This window comes from Eriocheir sinensis, chromosome 14 (genome assembly GCF_024679095.1).
Source record: "Eriocheir sinensis breed Jianghai 21 chromosome 14, ASM2467909v1, whole genome shotgun sequence".
In the NCBI taxonomy this organism is placed as follows: domain Eukaryota; kingdom Metazoa; phylum Arthropoda; class Malacostraca; order Decapoda; family Varunidae; genus Eriocheir; species Eriocheir sinensis.
In genome coordinates this window covers 22,051,746-22,068,117 of record NC_066522.1, presented here as the reverse complement: position 1 = coordinate 22,068,117, position 16,372 = coordinate 22,051,746, and the positions used below count along the sequence as shown (strand labels likewise).

The 16,372-nt window shown below is 42.8% G+C and overlaps 1 protein-coding gene and 1 long non-coding RNA gene across 2 annotated transcripts in view; one reads left to right on the top strand and one right to left on the bottom strand.

The window, feature by feature from the left end:
* LOC126998646 (uncharacterized) overlaps positions 1-16,372 on the bottom strand; it is a 50,193-nt gene that overhangs the window by 27,060 nt on the left and 6,761 nt on the right. The window lies entirely within an intron of this gene.
* LOC126998645 (trissin receptor-like) overlaps positions 1-16,372 on the top strand; it is a 118,285-nt gene that overhangs the window by 99,405 nt on the left and 2,508 nt on the right. Inside the window, exon 3 of the mRNA XM_050860594.1 lies at positions 8,363-8,507. Coding sequence (XP_050716551.1) covers positions 8,363-8,507 — 145 coding nt within the window. The remainder of the gene's footprint in view (positions 1-8,362; positions 8,508-16,372) is intronic.

The window sequence follows — 16,372 nt, the reverse complement described above, 5'->3', positions numbered from 1 at the left end:
CACGTCCTCTTTCTTGTTGCTCCTCAGTCCAAGTAGAAACAGATCATGACTTATCACTTTTATCTACGCCAGTCATTTGCTCTGTCATGTTAAGTCTCTCGTCTCTCTCTCTCTCGTCTTTCTTTTTCTTTCAACGTTGGGAGTTGCAGATTTTTTTTTCATGCATTGTTTCAGTGTTCATTTGCACAAGAGAATTGTAAGGCTGTTAATTAGCTTGTCTGTTGCTTTTTATTTCTTCTTTTTCTTGTATTTATTCATATTTATACCATTTTTTTAGTGGTTGGGGATCATATCAGTGTTGCATATTCTAACCTGTGTGTGTGTGTGTGTGTGTGTGTGTGTGTGTGTGTGTGTGTGTGTGTGTGTGTGTGTGTGTACTCTCTCTCTCTCTCTCTCTCTCTCTCTCTCTCTCTCTCTCTCTCTCTCTCTCTCTCTCTCTCTCTCTCTCTCTCTCTCTCTCTCTCTCTCTCTCTCCCTGTCTTTTTTAACCTAAGGACGACGTGAGGGACACAATACGTCATCTTTAAGTCGGAGGAGGAGGAGGAGGAGGAGGAGGAGGAGGAAGAGGAGGAGGAGGAGGAGGAGGAGAAGAGGGAGGCATGTAGGTGTTAGATTCGAACCTTCCCCTTCACTCCACTCCCTCCGCTTCACCGCCTCCTATGACCCTAAGTTAGCTGCCACTCCCCCATAATTTCCCTTCCCTTAGTCAGTCTTGCTTCTGTGTATGAGTGCGAAGAGAGACTCACACTATAAGATTTTTAAGTGTTACCTTCTTCTATGTTTCCTTCCTTCCTTTCTTCCTTCGGTTCTACGTTTAAAAGAGGAAAGAGATATAACCTGTCACCATGCCATATTTCCCTCTCTTCCCTATTAAATGCTTCAAATGTTTCACCCTTTTCTGTATGAGTGGAAAGAGATATAGCAACACAGTGGGAAATCTGAACTGTCATCCATCTTTTTTAGTTCTCCTTTCTTTCCTTCTATGCAACGTTTAATAGGGAAGATACATAGCTTGTCACAACTCCATACCTCCCTTTCTTCCCTGTCATAAACACTTCACCCTTTTATGTCTCTTCTCGATGGCGCTAAGAACAAATAATTAGAACACTGTTGCCCGTATAATTAGACGCTTTCGGCTCTCACGTCAACCATTATCCCAGGCCGAAGTGATCAACCGGGTTCTCATGAGAGTTTCTTAGGTTCATGGTACAGAAGGAGGATCAAACTACCACCAGGGTCATAAAACTACCCCTGGAAAGGCCCGAAACTCCTATATACGAAAGCCTTATCAAATGTGGGTGTGCAAGCCTTGCTATACTTAAAAATATGGCACTGTGCCTTAGACTTAATGAAATATATAAAGGTCTCATCAAAACTTGTCTACCCCTATTCTACCACCACCACCAGCAGCAGCGTCATAGCTAGTGGGATACATATATAATGCTTCCCTGTAGACCTGACCCGAGCCGTTTTGTTGTAATTATGTTTTTTTTAATGATTTTTGGGAACTATTTTTGGAAGTTTCGTTAATGTGGTTTGACGTGTACGGTTTCATGGCTATAAATATGGAGCCGGTAAAAAGCTTCATTAGTGGCTTTTCAATTATTTTTCTCTTCTCTCTCTTGTTCATCGCTTTTTTTGACAGTAATTTTGTAGTGAGGTACGTTAGCAAATTCGTAAGTTCTTTTCTGCTTTTGTTTTCTTCTTTTTATCGTCCTCCTTCTTCCCTTTTTTTATATTCATTTTCTTTTCAGTTTTTTCTTCGTTCGTTTTCCTTATCCATCTTCTTTTTCTTCTCCTTTTCTTCTTATTATTCTTTTGTTCTTGTTCCAGTTTATCATTATCATCATCCCCATCCTCAACATCATCACCATCATCTTCCTCTTCCTCGTATCTTTTTCTTTTTCTTATTATTTTCTTTTTATTCATCAACTTCTTCATCCTCATTCTCTCTCATCCTCGTATCTACTTAACCTGAAAAGTCATACGAACGAGCACACACACACACACACACACACACACACACACACACACACACACACACACACACACACACACACTTCCAATTAGCGTTCTTATCAAAGTGAAGAGGAAAAAAACACTAACTAGAATTTTTCACATCGTCTTCTAATAGGAACTTTCTTTTTATGAGGATAGAGAAAAACCTTCCTTGGAAACCGCGTGGACAAGCACATTTCCAATTAGCACAACTCTTATCAGGGAGAAAGAACAGAGTAAAAAGTCCTTTGGTCATCCTTTTAATAGGTGAGATTTCGTATCCACACACGGCCATCAGGAGCTTTGTATAGAAGGGTCCAGTGGTTAAGCTAATAGCCTTTCTTTCTCCGTTGGTCCATTGGCGTAGCTTTGATGCGTGGCTTATGACTTGCTCGTGTTTCCGGGAAGTCATAGTTACCCTTTTATTAGGCGCCATTTCGTACCCACACTAGACCATTGTTTAAGAGCTGTGTACAGAGGGATCAGCAGAGGTTAAGCTTATGGCCTTTCTCCCTTTGTCTGTTGGTTAAGCTTTAATTCCTATGTGGGTCCGTTTGGGGTTTGGTACTTTTTGTCCTAATTATTTTTCATTTATTCATAAACTCTTTTCTGTCATTAATTTTTTCTTGTTTTCTTCTTTCTCTCTCTTTTTCTTTCTTTCTTTCTCATATTTTCATTTTCATTCATTCTTTCCATATTTCTTTCTTTTTCTTTCATTTTTTCTTTCGTTCTTTTTCTTCCTTCCTTCCTTCCTTCCTTTCTTTCTTTCTTTCTTTTTTTCTCTCTCTTCTGACGCAATCTTTCGTTCTATGGACTCGTCTTGGTCTTGGTTCAGGCGATGTCTCAGCCATTCTGTTACAGTAGCTCCATTCCGCTTCACCCGCGCCTTCTTCAATAGGAAAAGCCGACTTCCACGCCTGTTATCACCTTATAGAAATATTTAGGACACCATCAGAGCGAGTAGATCCCTTAGAACGTCACAACAAATCAACAGCATCAGCAACAACAACATAAGCTCTGTCACTGAGTCATTTCAACGGGGTCACAATTATATTCGACTTGCATTGACTAAGGTCCCGTTGTTGGGGTGGGTGCGTTTCCTATTGGTACACCCACTGCTGTGACGTCAATGGGTCGCTTTGTAAGGCCTAGCATGATCAGCGTGAAGAGATGAAGAGACTGAATATGTGCAACACATACTAATATTCTCTCTCTCTCCACACACACACCCACACGCACACACACACACACACACACCTCCCTCTGCAAACTCACCAGCAGCAGCAACAACAATAACAACAAAAGTTCATGAATCCGAAACTAAATTGTATAAAAGAGCTGGAGGCAGAACAGGAGCACACACACACACGCGCGCGCACACACACACACACACACACACACACACACACACACACACACACACACACACAGGTATACAGAGTGGGAGTTTCCGCGCAGGTGACATTAAATTCCTTTTGTGTAGACGATCCAGTTTTGTGTTTGCGTGTGCTCACGTAAGTGTGTGTGTGTGTGTGTGTGTGTGTGTGTGTGTGTGTGTGTGTGTGTGTGTGTGTGTGTGTGTGTGTGTGTGTGTGTGTGTGTGTGTGTGTGAGAGAGAGAGAGAGAGAGAGAGAGAGAGCAGAGTCGCTAATTATCCCATTAATAAAAGAAAGTTTAGCGCTACGTTAGGGTTCCGCCGCGCCGTGAGAGTGTAAAGCATATTCTAACACCCTCCTTTCAGCGCCCTAAGCCTTCAAGCGGCGGCGGTGGGATTACTACTGAAGTCCCTATGCCTTACTACACGTGCTGCCGACGACCTACTTTAATTTAGACGAGGTGGAGTGAGTAGGTAGGTATTTATAGTCACCGCCGCTGCGTGTAAACAATATTAATGAGCGTTGATGTGGTTTAATGAGAGTATCTCGTTCGTTATTTATTTTAATCCGTTTTTCTTTTACTTTGTTTTTCTGGTTCTCTCTCTCTCTCTCTCTCTCTCTCTCTCTCTCTCTCTCTCTCTCTCTCTCTCTCTCTCTCTCTCTCTCTCTCTCTCTCTCTCTCTCTCTCTCTCTCTCTCTCTCTCTCTCTCTCTCTCTCTCTCTCTCTCTCTCTCTCTCTCTCTCTCTCTCTCTCTCTCTCTCCTTGTTTCCTTGTCATCCGTTTGTTGCCTTTTCCCTTCTTCTTCTTTCTTTCTGTTAATCTATTATCTATTCCATTATTCTTTCTTCTTTTTCTTTCTTTCTTTCTCTTCCTTCTTTTATTTCTCAGTTTCCTTCCTTCTTTCTTGATTATGTTGTTTGTTTCTTTCGTTCTCTTGATTCATTTTTCATGTTTTCAGTTTTTCTTTTCTTCTCTAGTGTGTGTGTGTGTGTGTGTGTGTGTGTGTGTGTGTGTGCGCGTTCACCCACGTTCTCACACTCCTCCTGTTCCGCCAACCAATTCTTTTGTCCAATCTAGTTTCAGATTCATGGACTCTTGTTGTTGTTGTTGTTGTTGTTGTTGCCGGCATATCTTTAAAGAGTGGAGAGAGGGAGGCATGTGTGTGTGTGTGTGTGTGTGTGTGTGTGTGTGTGTGTGTGTGTGTGTTCTCTGTCGTTACTTGTGTTTATAATCCACTCGCGTCCTGAATATTCAAGAGGTGAAGCAATTCTTGAATCACACCATTAGCAGCTAGAGGCAACCGTTTTCTCATTATCTCTTAATTTACTCCGATAGATTCAATAACATTCTTTTCTGATCTCTCTCTCTCTCTCTCTCTCTCTCTCTCTCTCTCTCTCTCTCTCTCTCTCTCTCTCTCTCTCTCTCTCTCTCTCTCTCTCTCTCTCTCTCTCTCTCTCTCTCTCTCTCTCTCTCTCTCTCTCTCTCTCTCTCTCTCTCTCTCTCTCTCTCTCTCTCTCTCTCTTTGTCGGAGCAGCGTCTAGCGACCTTTTTCTTTGTTGCTGTTATTGTTTCTTGCCCTTGAGCTGTTTCACTTGCTATAAAAATGAACCCTATATATTTTAGTAGTTATGAAGCCCCGTGAATTGTCATAAGCTGTGCCCTACGACCAGGTCTCGAGAAACGGCGTCTCTTTAGCGGGCAAGGCATACAGAGCGTCGTTACGTCACTGCATCTCATTCTTATGCTATCCAAACGCCTTATGCAAGAGTAAACCAGCATCTTCATTCCTTCCGCTGGTAAAAGAGAACAGCCTTCCTTGGTTTGCGTTTCCTCCTGCCTACGACTTGAACTCTTTGAAGAAGGGTGTATCAGGGTACTTCTCTATCCGAAATTTACCCTTTCATTGTATTTTCTTTACAGGAGCAGTATTTAGCGGTCTTTTTTGTTTCTTTTTGCTTTTTGCTTTTTTGGGGGGCCATCCACTAGGCGTACCGGTGATTTAGGAAGCACATAAGAAAGAAAAAAACTAGCTGAGCAATATCCTGCGGCAGCCGATTTTCACAAGCCTTCCACTGACCCCGATCCCATAATTAAGGTAAAACGACACTATGACAACAGATGGCACGGATTTCCATGCTCATATATTGCGTTAGCGTTTATTCCTGTGTGCGGTTGATCGATGAGGGTCAGTTTTATGCATGACAGTGTTGGTTGTTGGAGGTTAACAGGCTCTCGGAAATAGCACTTCAAACGATTGCTCTACGGCCGGCTGACTGCAAAAAAAAATTGTCCACTATCAAAGAGTCGGCGTTGATTGGCTGCGGCGGCAATGACATTACAGGTTGTGGGGGCGGGAATGTTTTCACTTGTATATGTTCTTACGTCAGCCGCCTTTGGACAATGATGAATTTTAATAACTCGGCAGTATTTTCCAGTGTAAGGTCTTTTTTTCTGATGTGCGTAGTGCTTGGAATTTTGGGTGGTTGAGCTTCTTCCTTTGCTGTAAAAACTAAAAACAGCGAACATGGCCTTACATAATTACTGATCAGTATTAGATGAAGGAAAACAGAAAGTCATCCATCTTCAGAAGTCACGCTCGCTAACTCATCAGTCTTTCATTATGATATTCACTATTTCATTATTGTTTATTCTCCCTTATAACAAGATCACTTTAAGATTACAAGCCTGTTTCTCTGCGTCCTGTACTCCCGCGTTATGCGTTATGGAAGGTTAGGAAGAGCCAGAGAACGAACTGCATAGTGATTTTCTTAACTTAAAAGGTAAGTGTAGGGTAAATTGACCTCTCTTTTGGCCACTCTATACTATCTTCTGTTGTGGAGCGGTGAGTAGCGGGATTTTTTTTCTACACTCTTTTTCTTGCCCTTGAGCCGTCTCCTTTGTTGTAAAAAAAAAAAAAAACTTACTGATTCACGGAGATGAGCACCGAGGCCACGCGCGGCTATAGCGTATGCCCCCAACTTTACTTTATCAATCCTTATTCAGTATCCAAATAAAAGATAACAGTTTGGCTTTACTACAGTACAGGAAAGCTTCATGTATATCTGATTGAGCTATAAAATCAACGCCAGTGAGTCCCAGCATTGTTAGTTACGATATTTTTTCCTCTTTTCTGGTTCTTGTAGTAATGGCTCGTGCGTGCCTATCGTCCGCCACATTTGAACCCCTCACACCGTATTTTACACTCCTGGCCTTTTGTGTGGAAGGGAAAACTTTTAAGGATATCGAATGCTTCTGTCTTCCTCGGCCTGCATCCAGATCTAAATCAGTGCAGGTCCGGAAACTTTCTCCTCTTTGTCAGTGGTGGTCGGCGAGGGGCTGGCACGGTGCCCGCGCGTGGGCGACCACCGCTGCTCGACCTGGCCAGGCAGCACACACAACAGATTTCAGCAGGAAACTATTGATTGGTATTTCTGCAACAGCACTAGTAAATGGCTGGCTCCAAGGTGTCAAGGAAGGGTTCAAAAGGCAGTTATTTAGGAGTGTGTGTAATGATCTCGTCAACTTCGTCTACCTTCAAGAAACTATAGAGTAGCACTTTCACAACGTTACTGAATGACTCTTAGGTGAAAAACGTAGGCTTCGGAAAGTAAATTATTTATGAACGCGTGTAGTTATTTCATCACCTTTCTCTACCTTCATCTCCACACGTAACGATTTCAACAGTACTACTGAATGACTTATAAATGAAAGAAAAAAATGATTTCGAGGGAACAAATACCTGGAGATGCATGTATATACTTGTTCACATGTGCCAGTTTGTGTTTGTCTTTCCTGATGGCCTCCTCTGGTAACGACTCCTACAACACAGCTGGATGCCTTCTGAGTAATTTAGGGAACAGTATCAAGGGAACATATACCGGGTGATACATGTCATTAATTCGATCATAAATGCCAATGTGAGTCTTTCCAGTGAACAAATACCTCGAGGTGCCTGTTATTAATCCCATCACACGTACCGACCTAAATCTGTCAACGGAACAAATATCTCGAAGTGAACGTTATTAATCTGATCACTCGTGCCGACCTAAGCCTTTCAAGGGAACAAATACCTCGAGGTGCCTGTTATGAATCTGGTCACAATTGCCAACCTAAGCCTTTCGAGTGAACAAATACATAGAGGTGTTTATTATTATTTGATCTATTGTTATAACCTAAGTCTTTCCAGGGAACAAATATGTCCAGCTCCGTGTATTAATTTGGTCACACGTGCCACCCTAAGGCTTTACAGGGAAGAGGTATTTAGAGCTGAGTGTTACTGTTTAATCACCTGTGCCAACCTAAGTTTTTCCAGGGAACAAATATATACCTGGAAGTGCGTGTTACTATCGATCACCAGGGAACAAATACATAGAGATTCCTGTTCCTATTTAATCACATGTGCCAACCTACGTAAGTCTTTCCAGGGAACAAATACATAGAGATTCCTGTTCCTATTTAATCACATGTGCCAACCTACGTAAGTCTTTCCAGGGAAGAAACACATAGATATACCTGATATTGTTTAATCACATATGCAAACTAATTTACGTTATTCCAGGGAACAGATACCTAAAGAAGTGTGTTATTGTTTGACCACATGTGTTATTGAAAGTCTTTCGAGGGAACGTATCTGAAGGAGCGTGTTATTGTTTGGCCACACGTGCTATGTAACCTAATTCTGTCGTAGGGAGATGTGATTAAGGTCCAGTTTTACAGTCCAGTACAGCAAGTTCGTAAGCTCCCCAACCAAACACAAAATACTACGAAAATTCCTTGTATTGTGTTTGCGATTGATATAAATAGGGTCAAATTTTAGCAGGCCACACGGGAAATCTCTTTAGTATCTTGTATTACGAAGAAAAAAACGGATCATTGTGGAAATTATAGCTTGGTTGGGGCGCTTACGTCGAAGTGACCCTAAGGTGCGTGTTCCTATTTAATCACATGTTAATCTGCGTAAGTCTATCTCGCTGTCCTTCTCCCTCAGGCAACCTCGTGGTGCTGCTGGTGATGTGGGTCCACCCTCGCATGCGCTCCACCACCAACTTCTTCCTCACCAACCTGGCCATCGCGGACTTCTGCGTCACCGTGTTCTGCGTCTACCAGAACCTCTCGCTCTACCTAGCCGAGACGTAAGTTCACCTCCCCTTTCCTTTCCTTCCCCTCTCTCCATTCTTCGCTCCTTTCCTCCCTCCCCGAACACGACTAAGTTTAATGGTCGGGAAAGTTGAAACATGAGTATGGCTCCCTTTGCAAACTCTGGGATATGTCTTTTTGGTAGTTTGTGTGTGGGTGGGTGTGGTGGGGGAAGTGGTGTGTGTGTGTGTGTGTGTGTGTGTGTGTGTGTGTGTATGTAAATCGATAATAGATAGATAGATGTAAACAGATAGATAGATAGAAAGATAAAAGGAGGAGATAAGAGACAAGATAGACAGACACAGACAAAGATATAGACAGACAGACTGACAGACACAAACGCAGACACATACACAGACAGACATACAGACATACAAAACCAGACAGAAAAATAGACAAACACATAGAGAAACACAAACAGATATATTGAAACGCAAACAGACAGAGAAAGAATGTAAAGAAGAATGAATGCATGAATTAATATATACCGAGAGAAATGCGTCAGTGTGTCTCTTGCTCGCGCCAAACAAACAATATTACGACACAAGATTGGAGCGGAACATTATAACATGCCAGTGAGCGCGCCGTGTATTCCGGAAGATTAATACAGCTTATGAACGTGATGAAAGGTACACACACACGCTGAGAGTGGAGACTAAGAAGATAATGAAAACAGGAAGAAGTAGAAAAGGAGGAGGAGGAGGAGGAAGACGAGAAGAAAAAGAGTATAGGGAAAGAAGAATAGGAAAAAGAGGAAAAGAAGAACAAGAACAAGAAAATGAACAAGAAAACCAGGAACAAGAGTAAGAATAAGAACTGAAAGAAGAAAAAAGAAATAAAAAGAAATAGAAGAACAAAATGATGATAACGATGACGAACATTATGATAAAGAACACTCCCCTAATTCAAACAGAACCCACAAAACCTACAAGAAACAACAAACCCAACCCAACATAACACAAAACATCATCAACCACCACTAAGTACTCCCAATCCCAACATCAAGAGCTTAACAACAACTACAACAACATTTCCAGACACTGACAATGTAAAACCAACCAGGTCGAGGGATAAGAAAAAAAAAGCTCCCGCGTGTTCAATACTAATCCGTGTAATCCTATTGAACGTTGACTGACTGGAGGCGTGGAAGCTGACGGCGACACATAACAGTCTGGGAGGCGATCGTGGAGACAAGGTACAGAAGGTGGTGGTTAGGTGTATCAAGGAAAGACTGAAGGATACCAAGAGGAGAAGGATAAGGAGGCGGAGGAGGAGGAGGAGGAGGAAGAGGAGGAACTAGAACATACTAAAGGAAGAAAAACTGAAAGAAAAAATAAAGAAAAAATAAGAAAAAAAATGAAGGGAAATATGAGGAGGAAGAACAGGAAGCAGAGGAACTGGAACATTACAAAAGAAGAAAAATAAAGAGAGAAAGAATTAAGAAAAAAGAAAAACAATAATATAAGGACGGGAAGGAGGACGCAAGAGAACGGTGGGGATGAAGAGGAGGTGAAAGAGGGTGATGAGGATGAGGATAAAGAAGAAATGGAATAAGAAGAAAAGAAAAAAAACAGAAAGAGGGAGAAGAAAAAGCAATCGTGAAGTCAGGAAATATGACAGGAAATGTTAGGAACAATAGAAGGAGGAGGAGGAGGAGGAGGAGGCGGAGAAGGAGGAGGAATTGGAGCAAGAATAAGAGAAGAAAAAGGAAAAAAAAAAGAAAGAAATAAGAAAAAAAGAAAAAAGAAAATGGATAAAAAGAAGGATATGGGGACTAAAGAGAAGAAGAAGAAAACAACAAACAATAGAAAGAAAATGCATAAAATTAAGGAAAGAAGGACGAAAAGAAAAGGAAAACGAAAAAAGAGAAAAAAATGAAATATAAAGAATAAAATGAAAACGAAAAAGATGACAACAACAACAACAACAACAACAACAACAACAACAACAACAACAACAACAACAACAACAACAACAACAACAACAACAACAACAACAACAACAACAACAAGAGGAGGTGAACACACGACATATGTACAGAGTCAGAGTCATCCCCTCTTCAAGTCCCGGAAAAAAATAATAAAGTAAAAGGAAGGAGAAAAAGAAAGAAGACAGGTAGGTAGGTAGGTAGGTAGGTAGGGAGGGAGGGAGGGAGGGAAAGAGGGAGGGAAGGAGGGAGGAAAATGGATAAAAGGGGAGGAAAGGTAAGACAAGGTGGTGAAGGGAAAGTAGAAGGTAATATATTTGAGGTAGGAGGAGGAGGAGAGAGAGAGAGAGAGAGAGAGAGAGAGAGAGAGAGAGAGAGAGAGAGAAAGGAGAGAGAGAGAGAGAGAGAGAGAGAGAGAGAGAGAGAGAGAGAGAGAGAGAGAGAGAGAGAGAGAGAGAGAGAGAGAGAGAGAGAGAGATATATAGGAGGGGATCCCATTCTTTTAGACTTGGGAAGGAGTCGATGAGGGGATGAGAAACTGCACCTGCTTCTCTCTCTCTCTCTCTCTCTCTCTCTCTCTCTCTCTCTCTCTCTCTCTCTCTCTCTCTCTCTCTCTCTCTCTCTCTCTCTCTCTCTCTCTCTCTCTCACACACACACACCCACACCCACCCACACACACCCACACACACACACACAATAATAATCCTCAACCGCAAGGAGACTCATGTCCGGCTTGCCTTCCCTCGTCGTCCCGTGTTTCCGCCGTTTGAGAAGGAAAGACAGAAAGGCAAGAACATCGAGGCCGGGATCAAGTGCCTTGGGAGGAACGCAGCTTGGACGGGGTGAAGCAACGACGCGTCTTATATTGCCAAGCGAATCTCCAAGCACCGGTGTAAGGGAATGATTGGTAGTATGCATAATAGGCAGTGAAATGATGGACTGTTTCATTGGAGGAGGAAGAGTAGGAGCAGAAAGAAGAGAAAGAGGATTAGGAAGGGAAAGAAGGAGAAGAAAGAGCAGAAATAAAAGAAGTTGGAGGAAATGGAAGAGTAGGAGTTGGAAGAAAGGAAAGAGGAGGAGGAAGGGAAAGAAGAAGTAGAAGAAAAAGCAGGAGGAGAGGAAATTGGAGGAGATGGAAAAAGAGAAGTATGAGGAAGAAGAGAAAAAGGAGGATGAAGAGAAGAAGGAAAAAGGTGGAGAAAGAAGGGGAGGAGAAGGAGGAGGAGATGGAAGAGCAGGAAGAGGATGAGGAGGCTCTGTTCCTTTCACTATGTCTAGGTAAGAAGGTTTGCGACTGACTAACACAATACACCGCACTACCTATTCATACATACTACCTATTAAAGCCTTACAACGGGAGCAGGCGGTGGCAGTGGTAGCGGTTTCAGGTCCCCAGTTCAAGTATAAAGTCGACGGTTCATGAGTTTCAGGAATCATTAAGGGCAGGAGATTACGTACCATCATTTGAGCATAACCTTCCCTTTCACCAGCTTCTCTCAAGGGGATATGATATTGACGGATAGGTAAAGGAAGAGGGGGATAAAGAAGAATATATAGCTTAAGAATAGATTGGAAAGGTGAAATGAGTAAGGGCAGAAGACTACCCAGAAGCTGTCCATCATTTGAGCATAACCCTCCCTTCACCAGCTTCTCTCAAGGGGATATGATATTGACGGATAGGTAAAGGAAGAGGGGGATAAAGAAGAATATATAGCTTAAGAATAGATTGGAAAGGTGAAATGAGTAAGGGCAGAAGACTACCCAGAAGCTGTCCATCATTTGAGCATAACCTTCCCTTCAGGAGCTTCTCTCAAGGGAATATGATATTGAAGCATAGGTGAAGAGAGAGGGGGGATGAAGAAGAATATATAGATTAAGAATAGATTGGAAAGGCAAAATGAATAAGGGCCGAAGACTACCCAGAAGTTGTCCATCATTTGAGTATAACCTTCCCTTCAGGAGCTTCTATCAAGGGGATATGATATTGATGCATATGTAACAGGGGAGATGAAAAAGAGGATATATAGCTTACGAATTGACTAGAAAGTTGATATAAAAGTCAGTAATTGCGAGGAGACGACCAAGAACCAAGGACGTATGGCTTCTGTTGAGGGGAGCACTGTGGAAAGGAGGAGCAGGGGAAGAGAAGAAGATAACTGATTTAGGGCGTCACTATAAAAAAATACGCCCGCGCCACAATAAAAAATTACCCCAATTACCCAAGAGCTCGTCTAGATTTAGCCTGCTGATGTTATGGGCTTGGAAACCGAAAACAGAAATGAAGAATCGATGTTTTTTCTGCGCCACGAGATAAAAGTTTAATATTTCGAGTCGCTCCCGATTGAATACTGACGTCAACGCGTACTTATTAGTGATCGGAAGAGTCGAGGTGTCAAAGTCTACCACAACGCTACCGACGAGTTTATTTTGAGTCCCTATAACAAGGTCCAGCGTGTTACTTAATCGCGTTGGGTCTGTAGTTACCGTTTGGCTTAGAAAGTTACGTTAGACAAAGAGTAAAGATTTTTGCGTATATGTATGAGACAGATATAGATAGGTAGAGAGAGAGAGAGAGAGAGAGAGAGAGAGAGATTTATAGAGAGAGAGAGAGAGAGAGAGAGAGAGAGAGAGAGAGAGAGAGAGAGAGAGAGAGAGAGAGAGAGAGAGAGAGAGAGAGAGAGAGAGAGAGAGAGAGAGAGAGAGAGAGAGAGAGAGAGAGAGAGAGAGAGAGAGAGAGAGAGAGAGTAAGAAAGAGAGTGAAGGAGAGGGAAGAAGCCAAAGGAAGGAGGAAGGAGGAAGGAAAGCCAGCAGCAGGAGGTCGGGTCGATGTACCTGACTGAGTGGACGGAGACGGGACGGACGAGGAAATGAAAATCTGTAATGCGGAAAAGAGTATGGTAATAACATGCAAAGGAATAATAATAAGCAGAATAACAATAAGAGGAATAATAAGGGAAATAATGAAGACCTGAAATGCGGAAAAAAGAGATTGGAATAAAAATAAACAAGAAAATAAAAAGAATACGAGAATTGGAAGCCAGTCAACAATCATGATTATATACTGGTGGTGGTGGTGAGAGAACACTGAGAGGAAGAAAATGGAAAAAGAAAAAGGATCACTTCGATATTAATTTGGAGACGAGGAGAAGGAGGAGGAAAAGGATGATGATGATGATGATGATGGTGGTGGTGGTGAGAGAACACTGGGAGAAAGAAAATGGAGAAAGAAAAAGGATCATTTCGATATTAATTTGGAAAAGAGGAGAAGGAGGAGGAGAAGGATGATGATGATGATGATGATGATGATGATGATGGTGGTGGTGGTGGTGGTGGTGATGAGAGAACACTGAGAGAAAGAAAATGGAAAAAGAAAAGGATTACTTCGATATTAATTTGGAGAAGAGGAGAAGGAGGAGGAGAGGGAGGATGCTGAGGAAGGGGAAGAAAGAGAAGGAGGAGGAGGAGGAGGAGGAGGAGGAGGAGGAGGAGGAAGAAGAGGAGGAGGAAGAGGAAGAGGAGGAAGACGAGAAGGAAGGAAAAAAATCACCACCACCACTACCACCACCATCACCATCATCATCACCACCATCACCACTAGCAACAACAAAAAAGAAGAATGTGAGGAGGTAGGGAAAGACGGGCTGGCTAATGATGATGGAAACAACGGCTCCATCGAACAGAGGAGAGCGACCACACGACAAGAGGAGAAAGCAAGGAGGAGGAAAGGCAAGGCAGGAAGGATGAGAGCGGGGACGGTGCAGACCTAACCTAACCTAACCTAACCTAACCAAACCTAACCTAACCTAACCAAACCTAACCTAACCTAGCCTAACCTAACCAAACCTAACCTAACCAAACGTAACGAAACCTAACCAAACCTAACCTAGCCTAACTTAACCTAACCTAGCCTAGCCTAACCTAAGCTAGCCTAACCAAACCTGACCTAATCAAACCTAACCTAACCAAACCTAACCAGGGTATTTTTTTCCACGTCCTGGTCTTCGTCCTCTTTCTCCTCTTTCATCTCCTCTTTCTACTTCTTCTCTTCCTCCTCCTCCATCTCTTTCTCCTCTTTCTTCTTCTTCTTCGTCCTCGTCCTCTTCCTCCTCCATCTTCTCTTTCTCCTCCTCCTTCTACTTTTCGTTCCCCTTGCTCCTCTTCTTCCTTCTTCTTCTTACCCTTTCTTTTCCACTTTCTCCATCTCTTCTCAAACGTTTCGACACCTTAGTACGTCTAGTTAACAAGGCTCTGGTAAAAGCTATAAGGATTTCCATGGGTGGCTTCATGACCCTGGCGGAAGATTTGCAAGGTCTCTGTGCCATGAACGGGAAGAACACTTTAGAGAACCTTTTTTAGTATATTCCTCGTGGCCTTAAAAAATAGTAGTGTTAAAAGATGAAAAAATGAAAAGAGAAAAAGGAACCAGACGAAAGAGAAGCAAAAAGGAATCAGAAAGAAAAGAAACCACAATAAACAGAGATGGAAGTAAAGGACGTGAGTGTGTTTGGAGCCCGAAGCCTTTGAGTTCAGGAAAGTCAGGAGAAAGACCTTGAGCATAGATAGAAAACAGAATAACTTGTATCTAGATGGCAGTATGTGAGGGAGACTTTGGGGAAGGAGAGAGCGAAGTGCTGGAGTGGTCGGTAGGAAGAAAAATCTGAACAAGGGGGTAAGGGAAGACTTGTAAAACGCAGTAGCAGCAACTTGAGGAGAAAAGAAGCCCTTGGAAGGTAGGCGAAGCGAGGGAAGGAAAAATTGTAAGAACTGAGGATGTAATGAACGGAACAAGAGACGAGCGAAGACTTGTACAACATCGTGTGAACTTGAGGAGGAGAAAAAAGGACAGTGGCGAGGTAGGCGAGATGAGGAGAGGGAAAGGAAGGATATGGAAAGACTATAGAAGAACTGGAGACAAAATAAACGGAATGGAAGCGAGGGAAGTCTTGTACCACGCAGTATCAACTTGAGGAGAAAGATAGACGGTGGTGGCAAGGTAACCGAAGTGAAGGGAGGAGGAAAGAGTATGAAAAGGAGAGGAAAGAATATGCAACTATGGGCAAAATAAACGGAGCTGGAGCGAGGGGAGTCTTGTACAAGCAACAATTTGAGGAGGAGAAGAAAAAAAGGCAAGTGGGGAGTTAGGCAAAGTTAGGGGAGGAAGGAAGAGTATAGGAAGGAGGAGAGAGATTACGGAAATATTGAGGGCAGAATAAATGGAACAGGAGCGAGGGGAGTCTTGTACAACGCAGCAACAGGAAGAGGAAGAAAAACAACTCGTGGCAAGGTAGGCAAAGGGGAGGAGAAGGACGGAAAGAATACAGAAAATCTAGAGGTTCAAAAGATTACAGAAGGTTTGAAGTCTGTGAAGAAAGTAACGAGACAAAAGAGATGAGTATAGCGGCTTTGAAGGGGGTATCGGCAAGGCTTAGCAAGGAGTAACCAGGCGATCCTCCTTCAATTCAGAGGCGGAGGCGCGGCGTCCTAGAAAAGAGAGGATAATCCGCGGCCTTTTGAGATAAGAGGAAAACGATATATATATATGTGTGAGGCGCTGAGACAAAGAGCTGGGCTGGAGTGTGTGGGCGATAGGTGGTGGTGGTGATGGTGTGTGTGTGTGGGGTAGTATTTGTGTGTGTGTGTGTGTGTGTGTGTGTGTGTGTGTGTGTGTGTGTGTGTGTGTGTGTGTGTGTGTGTGTGTGTGTGTGTGTGTGTGTTATTTTCTGTCTTATTGTTTGTATATTTATCTACGTGTTTGTGTCCGTCTGTCTCTCTCTCTCTCTCTCTCTCCAACAGAATATCTCGCAAATATGTTTTCCTCACCACCAATACCCCCCCCCCCTCCACCACCACCCTTTCTGGACACTTGGCACCACCACACACCATTTCATCACCACGTCACGGAGCACCATTAAGAGCGTCCTTCTTCCTGTCTGG